The 18,540-nt window shown below is 39.6% G+C and overlaps 1 protein-coding gene and 1 long non-coding RNA gene across 5 annotated transcripts in view; one reads left to right on the forward strand and one right to left on the reverse strand.

The window, feature by feature from the left end:
• The window catches only part of LOC136845889 (uncharacterized), a 245,662-nt gene extending 227,602 nt beyond the window's left edge, over positions 1–18,060 (forward strand). The window contains exon 4 of the long non-coding RNA XR_010855287.1: positions 17,871–18,060. This is a non-coding gene — a long non-coding RNA (uncharacterized lncRNA). The remainder of the gene's footprint in view (positions 1–17,870) is intronic.
• The window catches only part of LOC136845862 (protein mono-ADP-ribosyltransferase PARP3-like), an 81,461-nt gene continuing 65,935 nt past the window's right edge, over positions 3,015–18,540 (reverse strand). For all 4 annotated transcript variants that reach the window (XM_067116281.1, XM_067116290.1, XM_067116296.1 and 1 more), the window contains exons 12-13: positions 16,202–16,366; positions 3,015–5,549 (exon numbers count right to left, since the gene is read on the reverse strand). In XM_067116281.1, the coding sequence (XP_066972382.1) occupies positions 5,335–5,549; positions 16,202–16,366 (380 nt within the window). In that variant the 3' untranslated portion in view covers positions 3,015–5,334. The remainder of the gene's footprint in view (positions 5,550–16,201; positions 16,367–18,540) is intronic.

Raw genomic sequence — 18,540 nt, forward strand, 5'->3', positions numbered from 1 at the left:
GCTATATAATTTTGAAGTTCAAGTTGCATTTAATTTCTGTAATTTGTTTTCAGTTGTTTGTGATTTAATTTCTTTTTGCTACCTTTTTTTCCACCTCGAAACTTGCTGAGTAAGTTGAGGTTTATTTTTAGGTCTAGTAATATTTAGCATTAACATTTAATGGGAGTTTCCTTCTATTCACATTAGTTTGGTTCACTTATAAGGGGTAATTTTGTCATTAGTAGTCTTTCATTTTCTAGTACTTTATCAGTCAGTTGGCTTTGGTTTCTCGCTTAGACTGTGGTAACTTAGTGTGTTTTTGGGGTGGTATTGTTAACTTGTTTGTTACAGTCAAGCATATAGGCTATTGTATACTGACTGACTTTCAACCATGCCTCAGTGCACTTGTCAGGATTACCAGGAAAGACAAGTTGCTCTTTTATGTCCTCTTTGGATTAGGATCTTAGTTTCTTGTGTTCATGTGCCAAGGGTCAACAGTTTTCACTGTAAAATGTGTGGTGTAAAAATATTGGATGTGAATCAATGGCTTTTGTTTGCACATAAAAGCTCTTATGAACATTATGCATCTAAAGTTCCACCAGCTGCATCCTTGGTTACTTGAGGTTGAGAGAGAGCCTCATTTTTCCCTTGCTTGTCCCATCCATCACAACTGTCTATCCTCAGACACAGTTTTTGTCCTAGAACCTACAACTTGACAACAAGAGTAGATGTAACTTCAAACTCTGTTACTTTACATAAAGTGTAAGATAGTCGTTGACCAAGTGGTCCCAATCAGGTTTACATTTCCCCTCCTTTTCATGGCAGTAGTGACAGAAGTTTATCATCCCCAAGGGGAATTTCAAGCTGATAAGAGTAGGGATTCATCATTTAGATTTGGCCCCAAGACTGAGCTGCTCCAGGTCAAATTTTATCACATTAGGCAATTCGTTACATATTCACCATTTGGAAAGCCAGACTCTGTTTCCCATGAGCTTCCTATTAACGGGATCAAGCCTGGGAATTGTTGCCTGTACTGATACTTCCTTCCTCACGAAAATTGCTAAAATTCACTGGTTACAGAAACAGCCTTGTCCATAAATCAAAATTTTGAGAAGATTGTCATCCCCAGAGATGAGGCCATCTTCTTTCCCAAAGGGAAACTGAGAAGGTGGAAAGTAAGAAGGAGCAGAGAATATGAATGGAGGTTCAGTAAAAAAAAAAAAAGGGGGTTGGAGCTAGGGGCTGAAAGGATGCTGTAAAGAACCGGAAGTAACGCCTCCAGTGCACCACGAGGTGCAACATGTACAGATTCCATTGTTCCCCAGTTTGTATTAGGAGCTGAACATGTGATTCCCAACCCCTTGACAGAAGCTGCAGATTTTTCCTATACCAAGTCCCTTAATGTAAACATTGCAAAGTGTGGAGTATGCTCTCTGAATCATAGGCTGCCAATGTACTGCAATCTACAATTGGACCCAGCTGCATGGAGACAGATGTAGTGTTCCAGGGCTAAAGCAGGTTGGATGTATACTTTTTCTCCTGTTGGCTTTATTCATCAGGTTCTAGTGAAACTGGGTAGTCAAGGAACACCCACATGACTCTGCTCCTATATGCCACAACAGAAATGGTTGTGGACCTTCTGGGTCTGATCTTGCACTGCCCTAGGTCTCTTCCCCTAAGGAGTAGTCTTGGAACACCCCTAGTACAGATTCCATAGCAGGCTGGAGTCTCTGTCCTCTTGTGTGGTTATCCACCATACACTCAAAGAGAGAGGAATTTTCATACACTATGAATAGGAAGAGGGAAAGGTTTGTAACTTGGTGTAGTGAACAGAATGTACTCAGGCTTATGGATCACTTCACCTGTTGGGTACAAACCATTGACATTTCAGTCTTCAGTTGGAGTAGCTCATTCCTGTCGCCTAGCTCCCATCTTTAGGCCCAACGTATCACACTAAAGAGACTCAATTTGGAACTTTTTCATATTCACTCACACCTTCATCAGTTGAGGGATTGGATGTTTTTAAAAGTACAAAAATATTTTTTTCATACAAACCCATTAATTAGGATAAAAAAAATTCCCTGCCTCCCATAACCACTTAATCTGTTCAGTTCAGCTGGGCACAAGAAAATGAGGGATGATGCTGAGCATTAGCCAGGGGTCTAGATATATGGAGTAGGTGCATTTGTTTTCAGTTTAAAACAAGTTGAAGCTATGGAGATATTTCTTTACATTTTTAGAATATACTGGTATATATATATATGTACAACTATTCAACTTTTTCCCCCCCAGAATTTGTAATTTTTTCAGATGATACAAATGATCTGCCAACACTTGTTCTATACAATTTTAAGTGGTTTTACAGTGCCTTTCCTACTTCTAACCCCACCATTTTTTTTTTTTTTTTTACATATCTCATTTGTTATACAATGCTAAATCACATACTTAACAAAATTCTTGAGCATGAAAGTATACTTGAATTATACAGTATTCGTACTGCTTATACTATTCATATACTCTTTATCATATGGTTTAAGTATTCTTTATAGAAATGTTTTACGTTCTAACATAAGGCAGTTGAAAAACAGTAACTTAAAGGGGTGACATTATCAAACAGAACCCTATTGTGCTGTCAATATTTGTGAGAAAAAAAAAAAAATTAGTGATGCAGCTTCTTTTTAGTCGGCTTTTCCAGTGGTCATCAATCACCATTTTTGTCCATAATCAAAAAGATCTCAATTACACTTGTCAAGTCATGCAGACTGGACCATCACTTGTCAAGTCATGCAGACTGGACCATCACTTGTCAAGTCATGCAGACTGGACCATCCATATTCCATTTCTTAATTGGTTGCACATTTTTTTTACTTTCTTACTAATTTTAATATACTTGAACTGAATTTATATGCACTTAACATTATACACGCAATCATATTCTGGATTTCTATTGTACCCTAGTTTTCATTCACAAGTTATCCAGAGAAGTCCTATCTGATGATTATATAATCAAGGGATTTGGCTAAAGGAGAGTTTACTGTAGTCTATAAAGTTTAGTAGTGAGGTGCACTTTTAACACAATCACAATACAGTACTGATAATGATAAACATTACAAAGGAAAAAACATATATACAGTACATAAAAAGTAAAAGTGGGACAATGTAAGTTTTTAATTAAAAAGGTTTTGATTTGCTAAGACTTATCAGACAATTTGCGTATACAATTTACTTTAGGTACAAACACAAATAACAGAGGATGTATAGGTTTGACAACAAATCATAAAGGAAAAATGTACAAATGTTCACCCATTTCTTTAAAGTCATCTAGGGTAGCTGTCATGTCCTCATAAATGCCACAAAAAACAAAAGCATTAGGAACATAAGAAATGCTTTGTTTTATCTTTTTGCATGCAACTACACAGATCATAACTGTGAATACTGTAGTCTTGACAAACAAGCTTTGTTCAACAAAAACTAAATACATTTAAAGTAATATTCAAGATCAAAGAAATCTTGGCACACACAGGTCATGTAAACCAACCTCTCTGTAGATATGTACCACTTACTGTCCTCAACACAGTAGCATGAACATGACTTTACATATAATGGAAAATGTTCTGTTGGTATGATGGTAGGAAAATAACAAATGACTGTCTCTTATATTAAGCATAAAGCATCAGTTACTAGGATACTTATATTTGAAGTATGAATGCTAATTCACATAAAATTTTCTTCTTGTCATTTTATTTCTGATGCCATATTTTGGTCAAGAACAGGGTGATGATTTACATAAATGTAAAAGATAAGGCAGTAACTTTAGATTATGTTGGCCAGTATAGAGTTTTCTAGTTTACCACAAATTTCCCTTAAAAGTCATATAGAATAGAACATTCTGGCTGCAATATAAGACAAAATGTGAGTCAATGTGAATAAAATTCACATGATCTGGGATCTGACTGCACAAGCTACAGTCAATTATAAATCCTCTCAATGAAAAATACAGTACCCCAGTCATCATGAAATGTTTATAGTGTATTTTTGGAGTTATGGTAGAGATTCCTTGAGCGAAAACAAATTAGTTTGTGCTTTTCACTTTTCAATGTAGATCCATGATTGAATTAACTGTTCTTCATCAATTTGTGCTCTTCACTTTTCAATGTAGATCCATGATTGAATTAACTAACTGTTCTTCATCAATAACAGCATGAAAAATTGAATGAACCTTTTCAATATAACACAACTAATACAGAGAAACTTGTTACTTCAAGGATGCCAGGAACTAAAATATCATAATTTGATTTTATAAATGGAGCTAATTTGGCACTAACTGGCAATAATTTGCTATACAGTATTAAGAATATGTCATGAAATTCTTGTTCTTGAAAGACATAAAATCTTCAGTAATACAAGTCTGCTAAATTGCCTAGTGTTTGTGATAAATCCTATGTTCTTAAAAATTTCTACAATATTCACTCACTGGATTCACTTCTGTGAAAATACTGTTCTTGGAAAAAACCTAAGACTAACCTGACCAAAGAAATTTAAAAGAAATATTTTATGATAAAATGGTTGATGGTATACATCTAATTTTTAATTAATATAACAAATTATGTAAATTTTTAGAGGCAAACACTAGGAAATTACATGCTCTAAATCAGCAGTGAAAACAAGTATAACTAATATCTAAGGGAGATCACCGTTGATCAAGAGAAAATAAAAGATACATCAATAGGAACTCTGTCTAACAAAGAACTACAAACAAGCTGAACAAAACCAAATAAGAATATATAATGAAGACAATTCTTTGAACTATTTTAATATTTCAAGGGAATAAAATTTTAAAATATAATGGAAAATAAAGAAATAATTTCCCATCAAAGAAAAAGTAGCAGTAAGGTGTCTTGAGGTGCAGCTTCCTACAAAAAGTTAAACAACATCCATTCAACAAAAAATTTCATCCAAGAAGTAAACAAAAAATTCCAGACTTTACAAAAAGCAAATTTGTTCATCAAAAGAGAAACATCAGTAGGTTTTTTAAACCAGTAAGACAGTCTAGCTACCTAATTTACTATTAGAATACTTTTATTCTCCATGAGGCATATTATCAACAAGCTACTGTACATGGATTCCTCCACTAGTTATCACTTGAGAATAAGTTATGTGCATAACTGATTGTGCACAAAATGTTAATGACTACTACTTGCATATCAGAAACTTCTGATGAAATGGTTATCCTAAGTGTAATGTTCCTAAGTAACCACTTGGTCACCTAAGAAGACCTAACTATACACTTTTGCCTAAATGCATCATTTACAAAATGTTATAATGAATTCTTTACTAGTATAAGATTCCTAATTTTTATTTAGGATGCAACTTTGGATTTTTTGACTTTGCAAAGGATTTATCAAATGAAAATTTAAGAAGATACCGCAGTCGTGTTTGCCCTTCTTTGTAAACCACATATTCCGACCTTAAAAACCCACTAGACTCAAAATCTTTTTGGGGAGCTGGAGCCCCTACAGGTATAATAACCCTTTTCCCACCAAATGTTCGGATCTGGTCCTTTGATGAATCTGAAAGAAACCATAAAGTTAGGCTAACAGATATGCAACTCTTAAATTTCTCTTATACACAGAAAATATCTTTATATAATATATAATATACATACAAATAATATCTTTTATATATTACGAGATTAATAAAAATTACGAGCATCTTTGGAATGTTTGCAAACAAAGTACAGTATTCTTAAGTTAAGCATGAAGTTAAAAGAAAAAGTTAATACTGATGTATGATTTATCCACATCACTAGAGCATAAATATTTTAACTATGTGACTTCAAAGCAATTAAAAACAAGTGTTTCAGAATTTATTTGGAACTTTTCTGGGGTCCCAGGACACAGGAAATGGTGAATGAATTAAGTGATTTGTAGATCATAAGGGAAATTCAGTTTAGCTACTTAACAAGAAACCATTACAGATAGGGTCCAAATGGAAGTTGCAAAATTTATGATGTAGAATCATTTATTAGTGAAAAACTCAAGTCTTTTTGTTTAAAATTTTGTGTAAAAGTTAAGAATAGAATGATCTGCAGGTTAGAAGAGAGAAAATCTACAAGACTTTTAACTCTTCCCAACCATCACAAGGAAAAGACCATGTGAAAGAAATTCCTTGAAAGAAATTGATAAAATTAATGATATCCACTCCAATATGCAAAAATAACAGATGTGTTTGTGAGACTTACACTCCCCTATAGCATGCCATTCTTTATTTGACATTCAATCTCTGGGTATGACCTAGACCTAACTTTGCACATCAACATCATTAATGGAGTATGCATGCTAAATATGGGAGCTCTTTCTTCATCAAGTACAAAATTTACAGGTATATTTCAACTACTAATCGATCTACTTACCTTCTAAAAAGGATTTTGACAAAGAAAATCTATTTTGGGAGGGTCTGTCACCCGGTGAAATAATCCATTCAGCACTCATTTCTAGGTAATTCGTTGTTAGATACCAGAGAAAAAGTTAAATGTAAAGTTGGACACACCCCAGAGCGAGCTCCCCAGAAATGGAGTCGATATGGTAAAGGGTGAGATTGTCACAACACGTGGACCCTTGCCCTATAAAGATTTCCCAACGTCAAAAGTCCCAACGAGAGAGGTGCCGATACAAGCCATGCACTACTCGCAGACTGTACACAAGGCAACACTAGTCGACTCCATGTTAGCACCCACCCCACTAGAATGATGTTACCATGGGAGGGAGAGAAATGAAAAACAGGTGGGTCATTGTGACATCGGGCTCTTCCCAGAAATAGATTTTCCTTTGTCAAAATCCTTTTCTGGATCAGGGACCCGTGTCAAATGGGTGAAATAATAACAGAGAAATAAATATCATTCTTATGCTATTAAAGACTTAAAATAGAGACGTTGAAAACCGGGAGAATTCCACCCTGAACATTAGTAAGGTCCTCGAAATTCATGTAATGAAAATAATGTAAGTGGCCACCGCTCACGCAGCATGAGCTTTGAATTGAACCTGAATAGGTTTGTATTAGCGAAACACTTGCTGCCTAATAGCAGACACCAATGACAACCCCTTTTCAAATAAAGAGGACCTGAAAAAAAATTATGCAGGTCCTGTCTAAAAAGCTGTAAGGAGAAAACTGGGCACAGAGACAGACTCAGAAAGGGCAGTATTTTCCAAGGTGACCACTGAAAATGAGGACCTTCAACTGCAGATAGAAAGTTAGGTGAGAATTCGCAACACTACTTGTGGGGAACCAAAATGGTTGGTTCCAGACAGGCAGACAGTACAGGAAAACTAGCACTAGAAGCTAAGCTGATTAAAAATTTGGGCTCCTCCCCAACAAGGAAAGGTAAGAACAAGATGATTGTTGGTTACCAAGCTAACTCGGATACATTACCAAAGACCAGAAACCTAATGTGGATGGAGTACTGGTCTCAGACTAACACAGACCTTAGGGAAAAAAGTTATGGGCCTGTGAGTCTGGTTCCAAAACACTTTCCTCAGCCAATGTACTAAAAATTACTGTAGCATCAAAACCATGTGAAGAGTGCTAGTTACTTAACTGCAAGAACCATACTGCAGTAGAGAGATCCTTTGACTGATTTTTAGGAAAACAGTAATAACAGGACCACATATCAGTTTCTCCTAAACTGTAAAATTCAACAAAGACTACAAAGCCAGGGCACCAGAACTCCGAGGAGGCTGACGCAGGCTGAGTATATACCAGTCGTGGCAGCTTGGATAGTTTGTGGCTGAATTGCTGGTTGTAAACAGACCTACTTTAGGTCCAGAAAAAGCATCACAAGACTACCTGAATGACGCCCGCTTCATGACTATTCCCGGTACCAGGGGAGTGCCTGGATAGGGAAAATGTAGTGGGACCCTTTGACCCTACGAGAAGTGGGGTGGCAGACAGAGTACCTTGTGACTGTTGGTTATGGAGAAGAATGAACCATAACCTGAATGATGCAACTGAGTTCGAACTCACACTTGTTTACGCAGGCACTATTGCTGCTTTGTTCATAAACCAGTGAAATAAATCTCTTGGGAGGAAGAAGTTTCAAGGACAGAAGACTGCCACAGCCCTCCAAAGCGTTGATATGGAACTGCCGGAACGTGACCCACTAAGTTCCATGTACTTCATGGGGCCAAAATATCCACCCCACCCGCCCAGAGAGAGGTGACTGTGTGGAATACTGAGGCCGAGGGGAAAGCTGGAGAGAACTGATCTCGATAAGCTTTGACAGATGTTCTGAGGCCGAGGGAAAGCTGGAGGAACTGACTGGATAAGTTTTGACAGATGTTCAAGGTCGGAGACCACTATTCAAACAGTGTGAGGAATCAGGGAGACACGCCCCTGACTCCGCCATACCCCGAGTTATAAACTCCAGCTTTGACTTCAGAAGGAGAACCGCCACTGAAGCAAACTGGAGAGAGCCCAAGACCTTTTCTGGGCAACGGCGAGGTATGCTTGTGTTGATGAAATGTTTGTTGCTTGCTATCTCTTTTCCGCTTCCACTGATTTTCCACAACTACTGAAGGCTACCTCCGAAAACAGGTGATTCTTCCCACTTCTAGAAGCCTTGTGAGACTCTAGAAAAACCGATTATAATGACCACCTCAGGCAATTCCCTGACGCTGGGTGCCCAAATGAGCCAGGCAACTAGATATGCGGCTGCATAGCTCTTCTAATTACTAGAGCTGTTGAACTACGCCAGTATTGTTCAAACCGGCAAAGATTCTGGGGTTGCAAAGAGGAGGGCATGAACTGGCTCTTAGAATGTTTTAAAATTGATTTTAATACTTAATTCTGAACTTATATCTTAAACCATTCTGCATTTCAATGTCAGGGATGAGTGTCGAGATTGAACTGATATTGATAGATTAGGTTCAAGTCAGTTAGGACTCTCAACAATAATGGCTTAGTTTGAAAAGAGGAGGGCATGAACCTGAAGGGGCATGCCTGCTTAAAACCTGAATCCCAAGAAGGATAGAACCTTTCTGCAACCAAGATGTGAAAATCGTGGAAAGGTCTATGGGTAAGGTGGTTTACTGGCTCCATTGCGCGTGAGATCGAACCCACAAGACTGTAAACAGTCCGAGACTTGCCGCATGAATACCAGGAAAACAAATGCGGGACCGCCCGGAAAAATTTTCCAGTGGAAGGGAAACCTTGGCAGACTGAAAAAAAACCTGACAGGCCATTCACAAAGACCCCAGAACTCTGGCGAGGTGCCGAACCCTGATTGGGGACTGTATACAAGGCAACACTCAGCCGTGATTCCAGTGTCAGACTGAAAAGCCTGACAACCCAGACTCCAGTGGGAAGGTTACTTGGCAGACTGAAAAGCCTGAGGGGACAAAAAAGTCCAGCTCCACCCTGGCCTTGAGCACCATACTCTGGGCCCAGGGACTGAAGTTCCAGTGGCCCTGAAATGGTACAGCTTCCCACCCATGTGAGAAATACTACTGGGAGGAGGCTTGAGTGCCTCCCCTGAAGCGTATGCCTTCCCCATTTTCTGGAGAGGAGCAGGATGCATCCCTGCTCCATGATAACCCCAGGTTCAGTGCCTCTGGAAGAATGTCTAGTGAAAATTCCTTCCTTGGGTTTTCGTATGAAGCAAAGAAAACTCCGCGGAGACACACGGGGAGTCACAAGGGGCTGATGTTGCTAAACCCGCACACACCGAGGTGGGAGGCTGGGAGAGAGGCTGACGGCTGCCCAGGGCAGGAATCCTGAAGAGCCTGCACCACCGCCTGAGCAGGGGCGCTTGAACTACATGAACTTTACCGACTTGAATAGCCTGCGCAAGACCAGATTGTTTCCGCCCGTGAAGGTAGACACTCACGAAAACGGAGGCTCTGATTAACATTAGTAGCCCCGACAGACCGTATCAACGCCCACCTGGGGAAAAGATTAATTTCTCCAGGTGAAACTGTTCATGCGACTTTTCGGCTCAAGGCGGAACGTTTGGTAAAAAATGTGTTTTTCAGCTGTCCATCCGACTGATGAAATAAAGCGACCTGCAGAAAACCTGACGAGAGACGGAACAGGACCGGAAACAACGAATCCATTATATACCACAGACGCGTTTCTGTTAAAGTTAAAGAGTTCCGGACCTCGGCAAGCCTGTCTTACACGTCGTTGTTTCAGCTTCGGAATTGACTCGGCTTAGAGCTGTACGCTGAATAAAGTAGAAGCTTTAGTCCGGGTTAGAAGATTCATTGTGAACATATCTGTGATATCTGTCTCCGGAAATGCGGCAGCAAAGTTTATTTTCGAAACAAGCCTGTTGACAAGAGGCCACATTCGAGCACAAGGTAGGGAAGCAGGCTCTCAAAGAGAGCACCCTGAAGATTCCCATAGCTGGCGTGAACTTGAATTCTCCTACCACTGCTAGAATTCAATAACGAGACGATGTGCCCAGCCCCTAGGGGAAGAGGGGCTCCTTTAGGATCTTGCCAGATAGATACCATGCTCCTTCTGCCAGTCTGGGAAAACCCGATAAGGGGATACCAAGCCGGAAGGAAGAAATGCAATTCCGCGACCTCCGCGGTGCCCATTGCACCCCTAGGAGGGTGCCTTCATGCTGGAAGCATAAAGCGGTTAGGGCGCCAAAGGTTCCCAGACCGAAGGGGAAAAGAGGTGAGGTGTCCGAACGATAGAATTCCGAACGTGAGCAGGATTTTTAGAGGTGATCCGTTGATAATGAGCCCTGAGAATAATCTTTGGGATTGGGCTCTGGAAAGGGAAGGCACGGACCCAAGGAGGTAGACAGATAGATAGTTTGATAGGTTGTCAATGACCTCAAATCGAGCTCCTTATAAGGAGACCGCAAAAGTGTCTGCAACAAAGGAAGGAGGGGGTAACCACCTTGCTTTGCTTGGGCCGTCCCTTTCCAGCAAGAGACGAGGCCCAACTCAGAGACTGGCACCGACTAGAGATCCGAGACGCCTTCTCGAGGCCCCGAGCCGGTCTTCTTGGTTTAAAAAGGGTCTTTTCTTGACTGATTTTCACCTCAGGACGGCAGACCAGAAACCGTTAAAAGGGATGAGGAGCTAACGAATCCCCTAAAGGAAAAGTTGGTTTCACTTATTCTCGCACCAACTTATCGCCCGGACGAGCGATGTTCACAGGTTCGAACGAGACTGGCCGCAACGCCTTTCAGAAAAACCCTCCAGAACAGTTAATTTTTTAATAGGACCAACAACTTTTGACCGTAAACAAAGGGGCAGCAATCATCAACTGACATTGAGAACTGGGCGCCATGAAAGAACATTACAAATGTGTCCACTGAAAGACACAGGAATTTCCCGATTTCACAAGCGCCCGGTTGCTGACCCCGACCAGAGTGGGTAGCTAAGAAAGAGCGAGAACATGCTGGCCCTCCAGTGAGGGGAAAGGTAGGACCCATACAATCGGAGTAACTATTAATAAGTCATATGAGACGGAGTTTGGCGAAGGAAAACCGAGCATGTATGAAACCCCACCATTCGCCGGTGAATCTCGCCGGGAGACAGAGTTTGTGGAGGAAACGAGGGTGTATATGAAACCACCGATTCACCGAGAATCTCGCTCGAGAGAGCCCAAAGACCGAAAGAGCGACTATTAATGAGCCACATGAGGCGTGAGTTTGATGGGAGGTAAACGGCAGGTGTATATGAAACCCACTGATTCATCAGGTAGCTCGCCCGGAGAGAGCATAGCGCATAACGTGAATCCTGCCGGTGCCAAACGACAATAACAAGCCATATGAGGCGGCGCTGGCGGAGATAAAACCGACCGTGTAAATAAAACCTACTGATTCATCAGCAGCCTGCTCGGGAGAGCATATCATACTTCACAACCTTTCCGTCAAAAATAAGCCATATGAGGCGAGTTTGACGGAGATAAACCGACAGGTGTATATAAACCACGGGTTCATCGGGTAGTCTGCTCGGGGAGAGCATAGCGCATTCACAATCTTCCGTACAAACTATACCTCTCCAACACAGACTGCATGACCGGAATGGGGAACTATAGATCGCGGATCGCTGCTTGTTGCAGGATAGGAGCATTCTGCACACGACAAAAACCAGCTGAAAACGTATGAGAAATGGGCATGCTGGAACGATGCCGAGCAGAGTACTCATAGCAGCGATTTAGCTTATTCAGACCAGGAAACTCCCGAAAAAACCGAGAAAACTGGATAACAGACAAATTTCATAGACACAAAACAGAGTCAAGGGGAACATTCGAGCGACCATGTTTTAACAAATGACGGATACAAACACAGGGAAGGTTATGAACTGTTCGGAAGTGGCGCATCAGAGCCAAGAGAGGAAAACCCCCGAGAGGATATCCAAACAAGTGATAGCGTGTGGGGAATAAACGCCGAACGCTAAACACTATAACCGCCAGAGCAGTAAGCAAGGAGAACGGCCCAACAAAAATAATGAAACACCGAACAGGTAGTAGCAAAATGGAGGGGGAACGCCAAAGTAATAAAACAGAAGACAGTCAGGTGGAACACGCTAACTGGCCTCGATGGGATCCCAACAGTGAGGTGCGAACATGTGGAAAGCACCACGTAAGGGAAAACAGTCGACGTAAAAGGAAGGGGGAGGGAAGGATAGGCCAGGAGGTTGGTAACCCAGTAGCTTGACTCAGGTGGGACAGCACTTCGGCGCCCAGAGATCCTCATAGATCCCTCGCTATGTGAGCTGTGTTGCACAACAAGAGCGAGAGAAAAGGAGAGAAGGGCAAAACCTCTACGGCCAGAGAGCAAAGAAAGGTAAAAGGGAGTGTGAACAGTGAGTGGGGAGAGCACCCCGGTCACCCCAGGTCCAGAGGGTGCCAACCGAGCAAGGTCAGACACACCGAGGAACAACCAATCAATGCAGAGTAGGATGCAGGCTACAGCACAAACAGTGGATACTTTGTTTCAAGCCTTGGAAAGTTAACAAACCTGAAAACGAACCAAGGGGAGAGAGAGCAAAGGGTAAAAGGGGGAAAAGGGGATTCTCGATACAACAAAATAATATATAGTCTGTAAAAGGAGTGGTGAACAGAGTGGGGAGAGCACTCCGGTCACCTTTTTGCAACTCAAAGAAGGATTGAACTAGATAGGACGCAGGTAAACCCGCTATTCCAACTTAACCTATTAGGAACATTAGCCTAAGTGAAAGCTGAAACAGGGAGAGGGTGACGAGGGCAATATATCCAAGCCAAAACCAAACAAAGGGAAGCACCAGACATAAAACACATATGTACAGAACGAGATCACAGACATGAAATCATACGTACAGATCGTAGACTCTCCTCAACGCATTTTTCCCTAAGGGAAAAAGTGTTATAGCCAACCCCTAGACTAACCCTAACTGAGGCTTATGCAAAGGAAGGAAGTTTAGGAGAGGGATATGACTAATTAATAACCCAAATAATGCATAATAAAACAAAATTTTCTATAAGGTACACGTAGGGAGGATAGGCAGGCCCAACACGACATGAACGTGAAGGGAAAAGGCCACCTCCAGTTAAATGAAAGTACCCAGAATAATCAACAAAAATTCAAAAGCATCCGGAGCACAAGGTCAAAATTTAAATGTACCAATGAAAAATCATGTTCCCATGTTTAGAGAAGTTGAGAGTCAAAATAAGGCAAAATAAAGCCAATATAATAAGCTTAATCAGGCCCTAGGGGGAACCACGTGAGCCTAAACAGCAAGACGGCACTTGACCAGCAAGGGAACACAAATTCACAAAATTGTAAAAACAAAGTAAAAACCGTAAGATTACCAATGAAAATAAGATTCTGTGCCAAGAGAAGTGAGGGACAAAATTAAGGCATAATGAAGCCATGAAAATGTTTAATGGGCCCGAGGGGGTAGCTCAGAGCTCAAACGCTTAACATCACTGTAGTAAAGGGTACAGAACAAACATAAAATTAATCAAACCACTAAGTTAGAATCATTAATTGGGAATATATCCCAAACAAAAAGTATACAAATAAATAACACAAACAAAACATGTCGCACCCAAGACCAAGAGAGGTCATGAGACGTCAGGAGAGGAGATCGAGACGGGCGATATAAACTTTTAATTATTAAACTAAAGGAAATAAGGGTTTCCCAATCGCTTAAAAACAATAAAACACTGGTACCGTTGTTGAAGAAGAACCTTGTGAGGATGCCATAAAATGCCAAATAGAGTATAAAATAAAGAGCACAATCTTAAATTACGTAGAAACTAAATCGCGTGCTAAAATGGAAAGCCGAACTAGTGCTGCTCTTGTGTACAGTCCGCGAGTAGTGTATGGGTTTGTATCGCACCTCTCGTTGGGACTTGACATTGGGAATTATAGGGCAGGGTCCCGTGATTGTGCATTCTCACTTACCCTTACCATATACGACCCATTTTTGAGTCGCTTCTGGTAGTAACCCCAGCTTTACATTTTTAGCTTTTTTCTGGTATCTAGCAACAGAATTACCTAGAAATAAGTGCTGAATGGATTATTTCACCGGCTGACACGGGTCCCCGATCCAGAAATATATGACCTTTACCCTCAGATCCACTGCGTGAAATGATACTGTATATATAGTCTCTACCTTCAAAAAAGACCTAAAATTATTGTGATTTGTAAACTATTAACCTTACCAGATATAGAGGGATAAAGAGGGTTGGGCAGACAGACTGGTAGATCAACTATTATATGGAATTGGAGGTCATTCACTGCTGATACGGAAATTGGGAGTAAAGAAAGTTTTAAAGGTGTAACAGGAGAAAGACCTCGCAGTTGAACTATAAAACAGCCATTAGGAGAGGGCGGAAAGTAAGATAGACTATGAACAGAGGTACAGTAAAAGGAAGGAAAGGGGTTGCAGCTAGGGCCCTACGGAACACTGCAAAAAACCTTAAGTAATGCCTACAGTGCATTGCATGGGGTGCACTGATGGTACTACCCCCTTCGTGGAAACTACCATACATCACCTTACAGTAAGCCGTGCCAAAGTTTTTGTTAAACTCAGTGCCACCACAGTAGCAAATATGTTTTTGACCGCTAACAACCTGCCCTTAATTCCACTCTGAATATAAAATAAGAAGTCTCTATCTTCTGTAGTTAAACATTTATAGCCAAGGTCACATTCCTATTTGACCTTAAAATATTAAGTGTGACCTAGACCTCATTCTGCACATCTGCATTATTAGTATGTCTGCTAAATATGATGTCTCTGTCTAATAAAAGTCAAAAGTTATATCAAGGTTTAAATTCCTTTTTGACCTTTGACCTCCAAGTATGACTGACCTTTACCATTGAATATAACACAAAAAGGAATCCCCATCACCCATGTATGTGTAAAAATGTTGAATATTCATCTTCAAGATATTAAAAGTGTAGGATTTGAAACACTTAACCTTATCAGGCAGGTTTGCTATATGCCCCATAAGAATTACATGTAACTGAAGTGTACAAATTTTGTCACTACAGAATACAATATCCAAAAATTACAACAGATACTAGTGAATTGAATAAAGCCCAAGACACATATCCTTTTTGTGATTCAATTAGTTTTCGAAATCCACCCCAAATGCAAAACCACTGAGATGAGAATATATTTTCTTTTGCACAGAATATCATTTAGTCTCTGGAGCTAAGAGAATTATATGCAAAACCCAAATGAAACCACTTTCCTTGACAAACATTATTGCATATAAATACTGTTTCAACTGTTGGTTTAGCATTGCTTTTTAACAAGGCAAACCCAAATATCCCTGATACACCTTCTGACAGGGCAAATCCAACTATGGCAGATACAGAAGAATGAAAACTCCTATAGGCAGGTACTTAATATTCAGTCATTTGAACCTTAAACCCTCTATGTAAGCAGTAAAGATCATGTGATCTTTGGAAATGCTCTATGTAAGCAGTAAAGATCATGTGATCTTTGGAAATGTAACTTGGTGTTTTCAGTATTTTGACCTTTAAGTCTGTATGAAAAACTAGTTTTGTTTTAACCAATTTTCCCTTGAATTTATTCCCCTTAAAACACATTCTTCCTTAAATATTCATCGCATATATTTAGGAATTTCTTTTAAACCTCAAAATGAACATTTAAATTATTTTGGTTACACTCTTTGATCAATAAAATTATCATATATGACTAAAGCTATAAAAATCCAAACAGTACAGTATTCAGTACTATAAACTTACCAGGCTCTAGTCTGCCTTTAGCTGCAACACAATTAAACCCTTCAGGAGGTTGTTTCAAAGATGAGTTGCCCATTTTTACATATTTGATTCTGCCAAGTGCTGCTTCCGCCAAAAACATGAAGCCTACATTCTTTTCTCCAGCATATGTTCCCCAGTGCACCCCAACTGGAAAGAATTAATTTGAGAAGTACTCACTTTAAACTGTTAAGAATTTCACTTATATCAACCATGTAGAACATTAAATGGAATCTTTGTGCTGTACTAAATGATCAACATCCTTTGCTAAGATACAGTTTAGTTTCACTGACTTCACTTAAGTTAGGAAAGCTACAGTTGGGCCACTATAGCTCCTGCCATGACAGATTCAGAATCCTCTGTTGCCCATCTAATGCATCATCAATGGTGCCTCCTCTTGAATGGGAGGTTCCATAGCATTTATCCGACGTGGCAATTTTAACTGTTTACTTATAGTTTAACCCACCATCTTTTGTAACCTACCTTGTGGTAGATTGATTATTCTGTGGCTAAGGGACTTCTTCCCCCAAAAAAGATACAAATATGGATAGATTATGAGGACAGATGAGGATTGCAAAAAGGATTGCAAATCTTTCCTGTGCAGACACTACAGTAGCCCCACCTTTTATCTCTCCTGATTTCTGCTGCCCCTAAAGGAGGTGCCATGGTAAAGCCATGGCAACTACTTGTCTCTATCGATCATGATGGCATGAATAAAAAAGGCCTCTCTCTATATGATGCTGGTTTCTTTGGATAATAAAAACCATTCAAACATACTGTAGTAACTATGTTGCTGCAGAAACCAAGAGTAGCAATGCTGAATGGAGCCATTCATCCATACATTCACCAAATTACCAGCTAACCCCTGTATTTAAATTTCATATACAGTACCTTATCCTAAAATCAGTAAATATATATTAATCAAATTACTATAACCCTAGTATTTAAATTCTCATGTATAGTACCTTATCCTAAAATCAGTAAATATATATTAATTAAATTACTATATAACACATAAAAACTGCTGAAAACAATAGGATCTGTTAACTTATCTACTCCCATTTATAAGTCTCATGTATTTTTCAACTGTAAATGTATGTACAATACAGTACTTGGTTTTATATTGATCATTAACAAATACAAGAATACAAAGATACACTTCCTTGAACTGACAATAGTTATATAAGCATAACAACTTGCTTTCATAAACATGTAATTCATATGCTGTATGAAACACAATTTAAAGCTACATAACAGTGAATGGAATGGAATTATTGTACTGTAATACTAACTGGCAGGGATATATCAGCGCATAAAACTTATGTAGACCTGTACGGATATGAAATTGTGTAGGAAATAAGAAAAGGAGCAAGAATATTTCATGTACAAGAATTAACAGTCACCACATATGAAGGAATAAAGCAATAAAAAATATAATGAATGCATACAAGCCTGGACTTAGGACCAGGTACTTGAGCTAAAGCTTTTAGGAGTGCTTAACATTCCCAACACCATTTATTCACTGTGTCTGTAAACTTTTGACAAATTGAAAAGGCAGTAGGAGTAAAAGCAAAGGTAATGATGGGATACAATACATACCAATTAAGATTTATAACTGCTTGGCAACTGATGATTTTCTTCATTTTTTTTTCAGGTTGGCAAAATGACAGTGTATCTTCAGTTTTGTGGTCAAAAGAACAAGGGTTCAATCATTTGAAGAATACATTGTTTCCCAATCACATAATGACTGCAATATATTGAAGGTTTATTGTAGTCTGTATAACTGAATGTCTCCTGACCAGGTGCTGTCATTAGCAGAGACTAAGTAAAAAAAGTAATGCATGTACTGTAGTATTTATGCAAAATCCCTTCTCAAGATTCACAAATATGTTTCTCTTCCTCTTTGCATGGTACTGCACTTTGTCTAGTTGCCTTATTATTGACCAATTCTGTTGTTGACCTTTGGCATGAAGCCAGACTGCCTACTAATGACCTGAAGCACTTTTACAGCCTTTCCTCCAGCAACTTCTCTATTTTCATAGCATGATGCACTATTCGCCTCATCTATAATTTCAGTTACATTTTAGAGCATCCACTTTTCTTGTGAATATTATTACTGTCATAACCCCAGTCTTGTGGTCCTACTTCTTCCTTTTGTCAGGTTTGTATATTTTCTGGTTAGCTTATCAATAAGAGGCTCTCCTGCTGCTTTTTAGCAAATGCTCATTATTCCCAATGGTCTTGGGACTTTTCCCCTTTCCATCTTCTTCTTAATGGTGCCATAGGTATTTTGTTCCCTTTACTGTTAAATTGTGGTAAGTTTT

The sequence above is a fragment of the Macrobrachium rosenbergii genome, chromosome 2 (assembly GCF_040412425.1).
Source record: "Macrobrachium rosenbergii isolate ZJJX-2024 chromosome 2, ASM4041242v1, whole genome shotgun sequence".
NCBI classification, from domain to species: Eukaryota; Metazoa; Arthropoda; class Malacostraca; order Decapoda; family Palaemonidae; genus Macrobrachium; species Macrobrachium rosenbergii.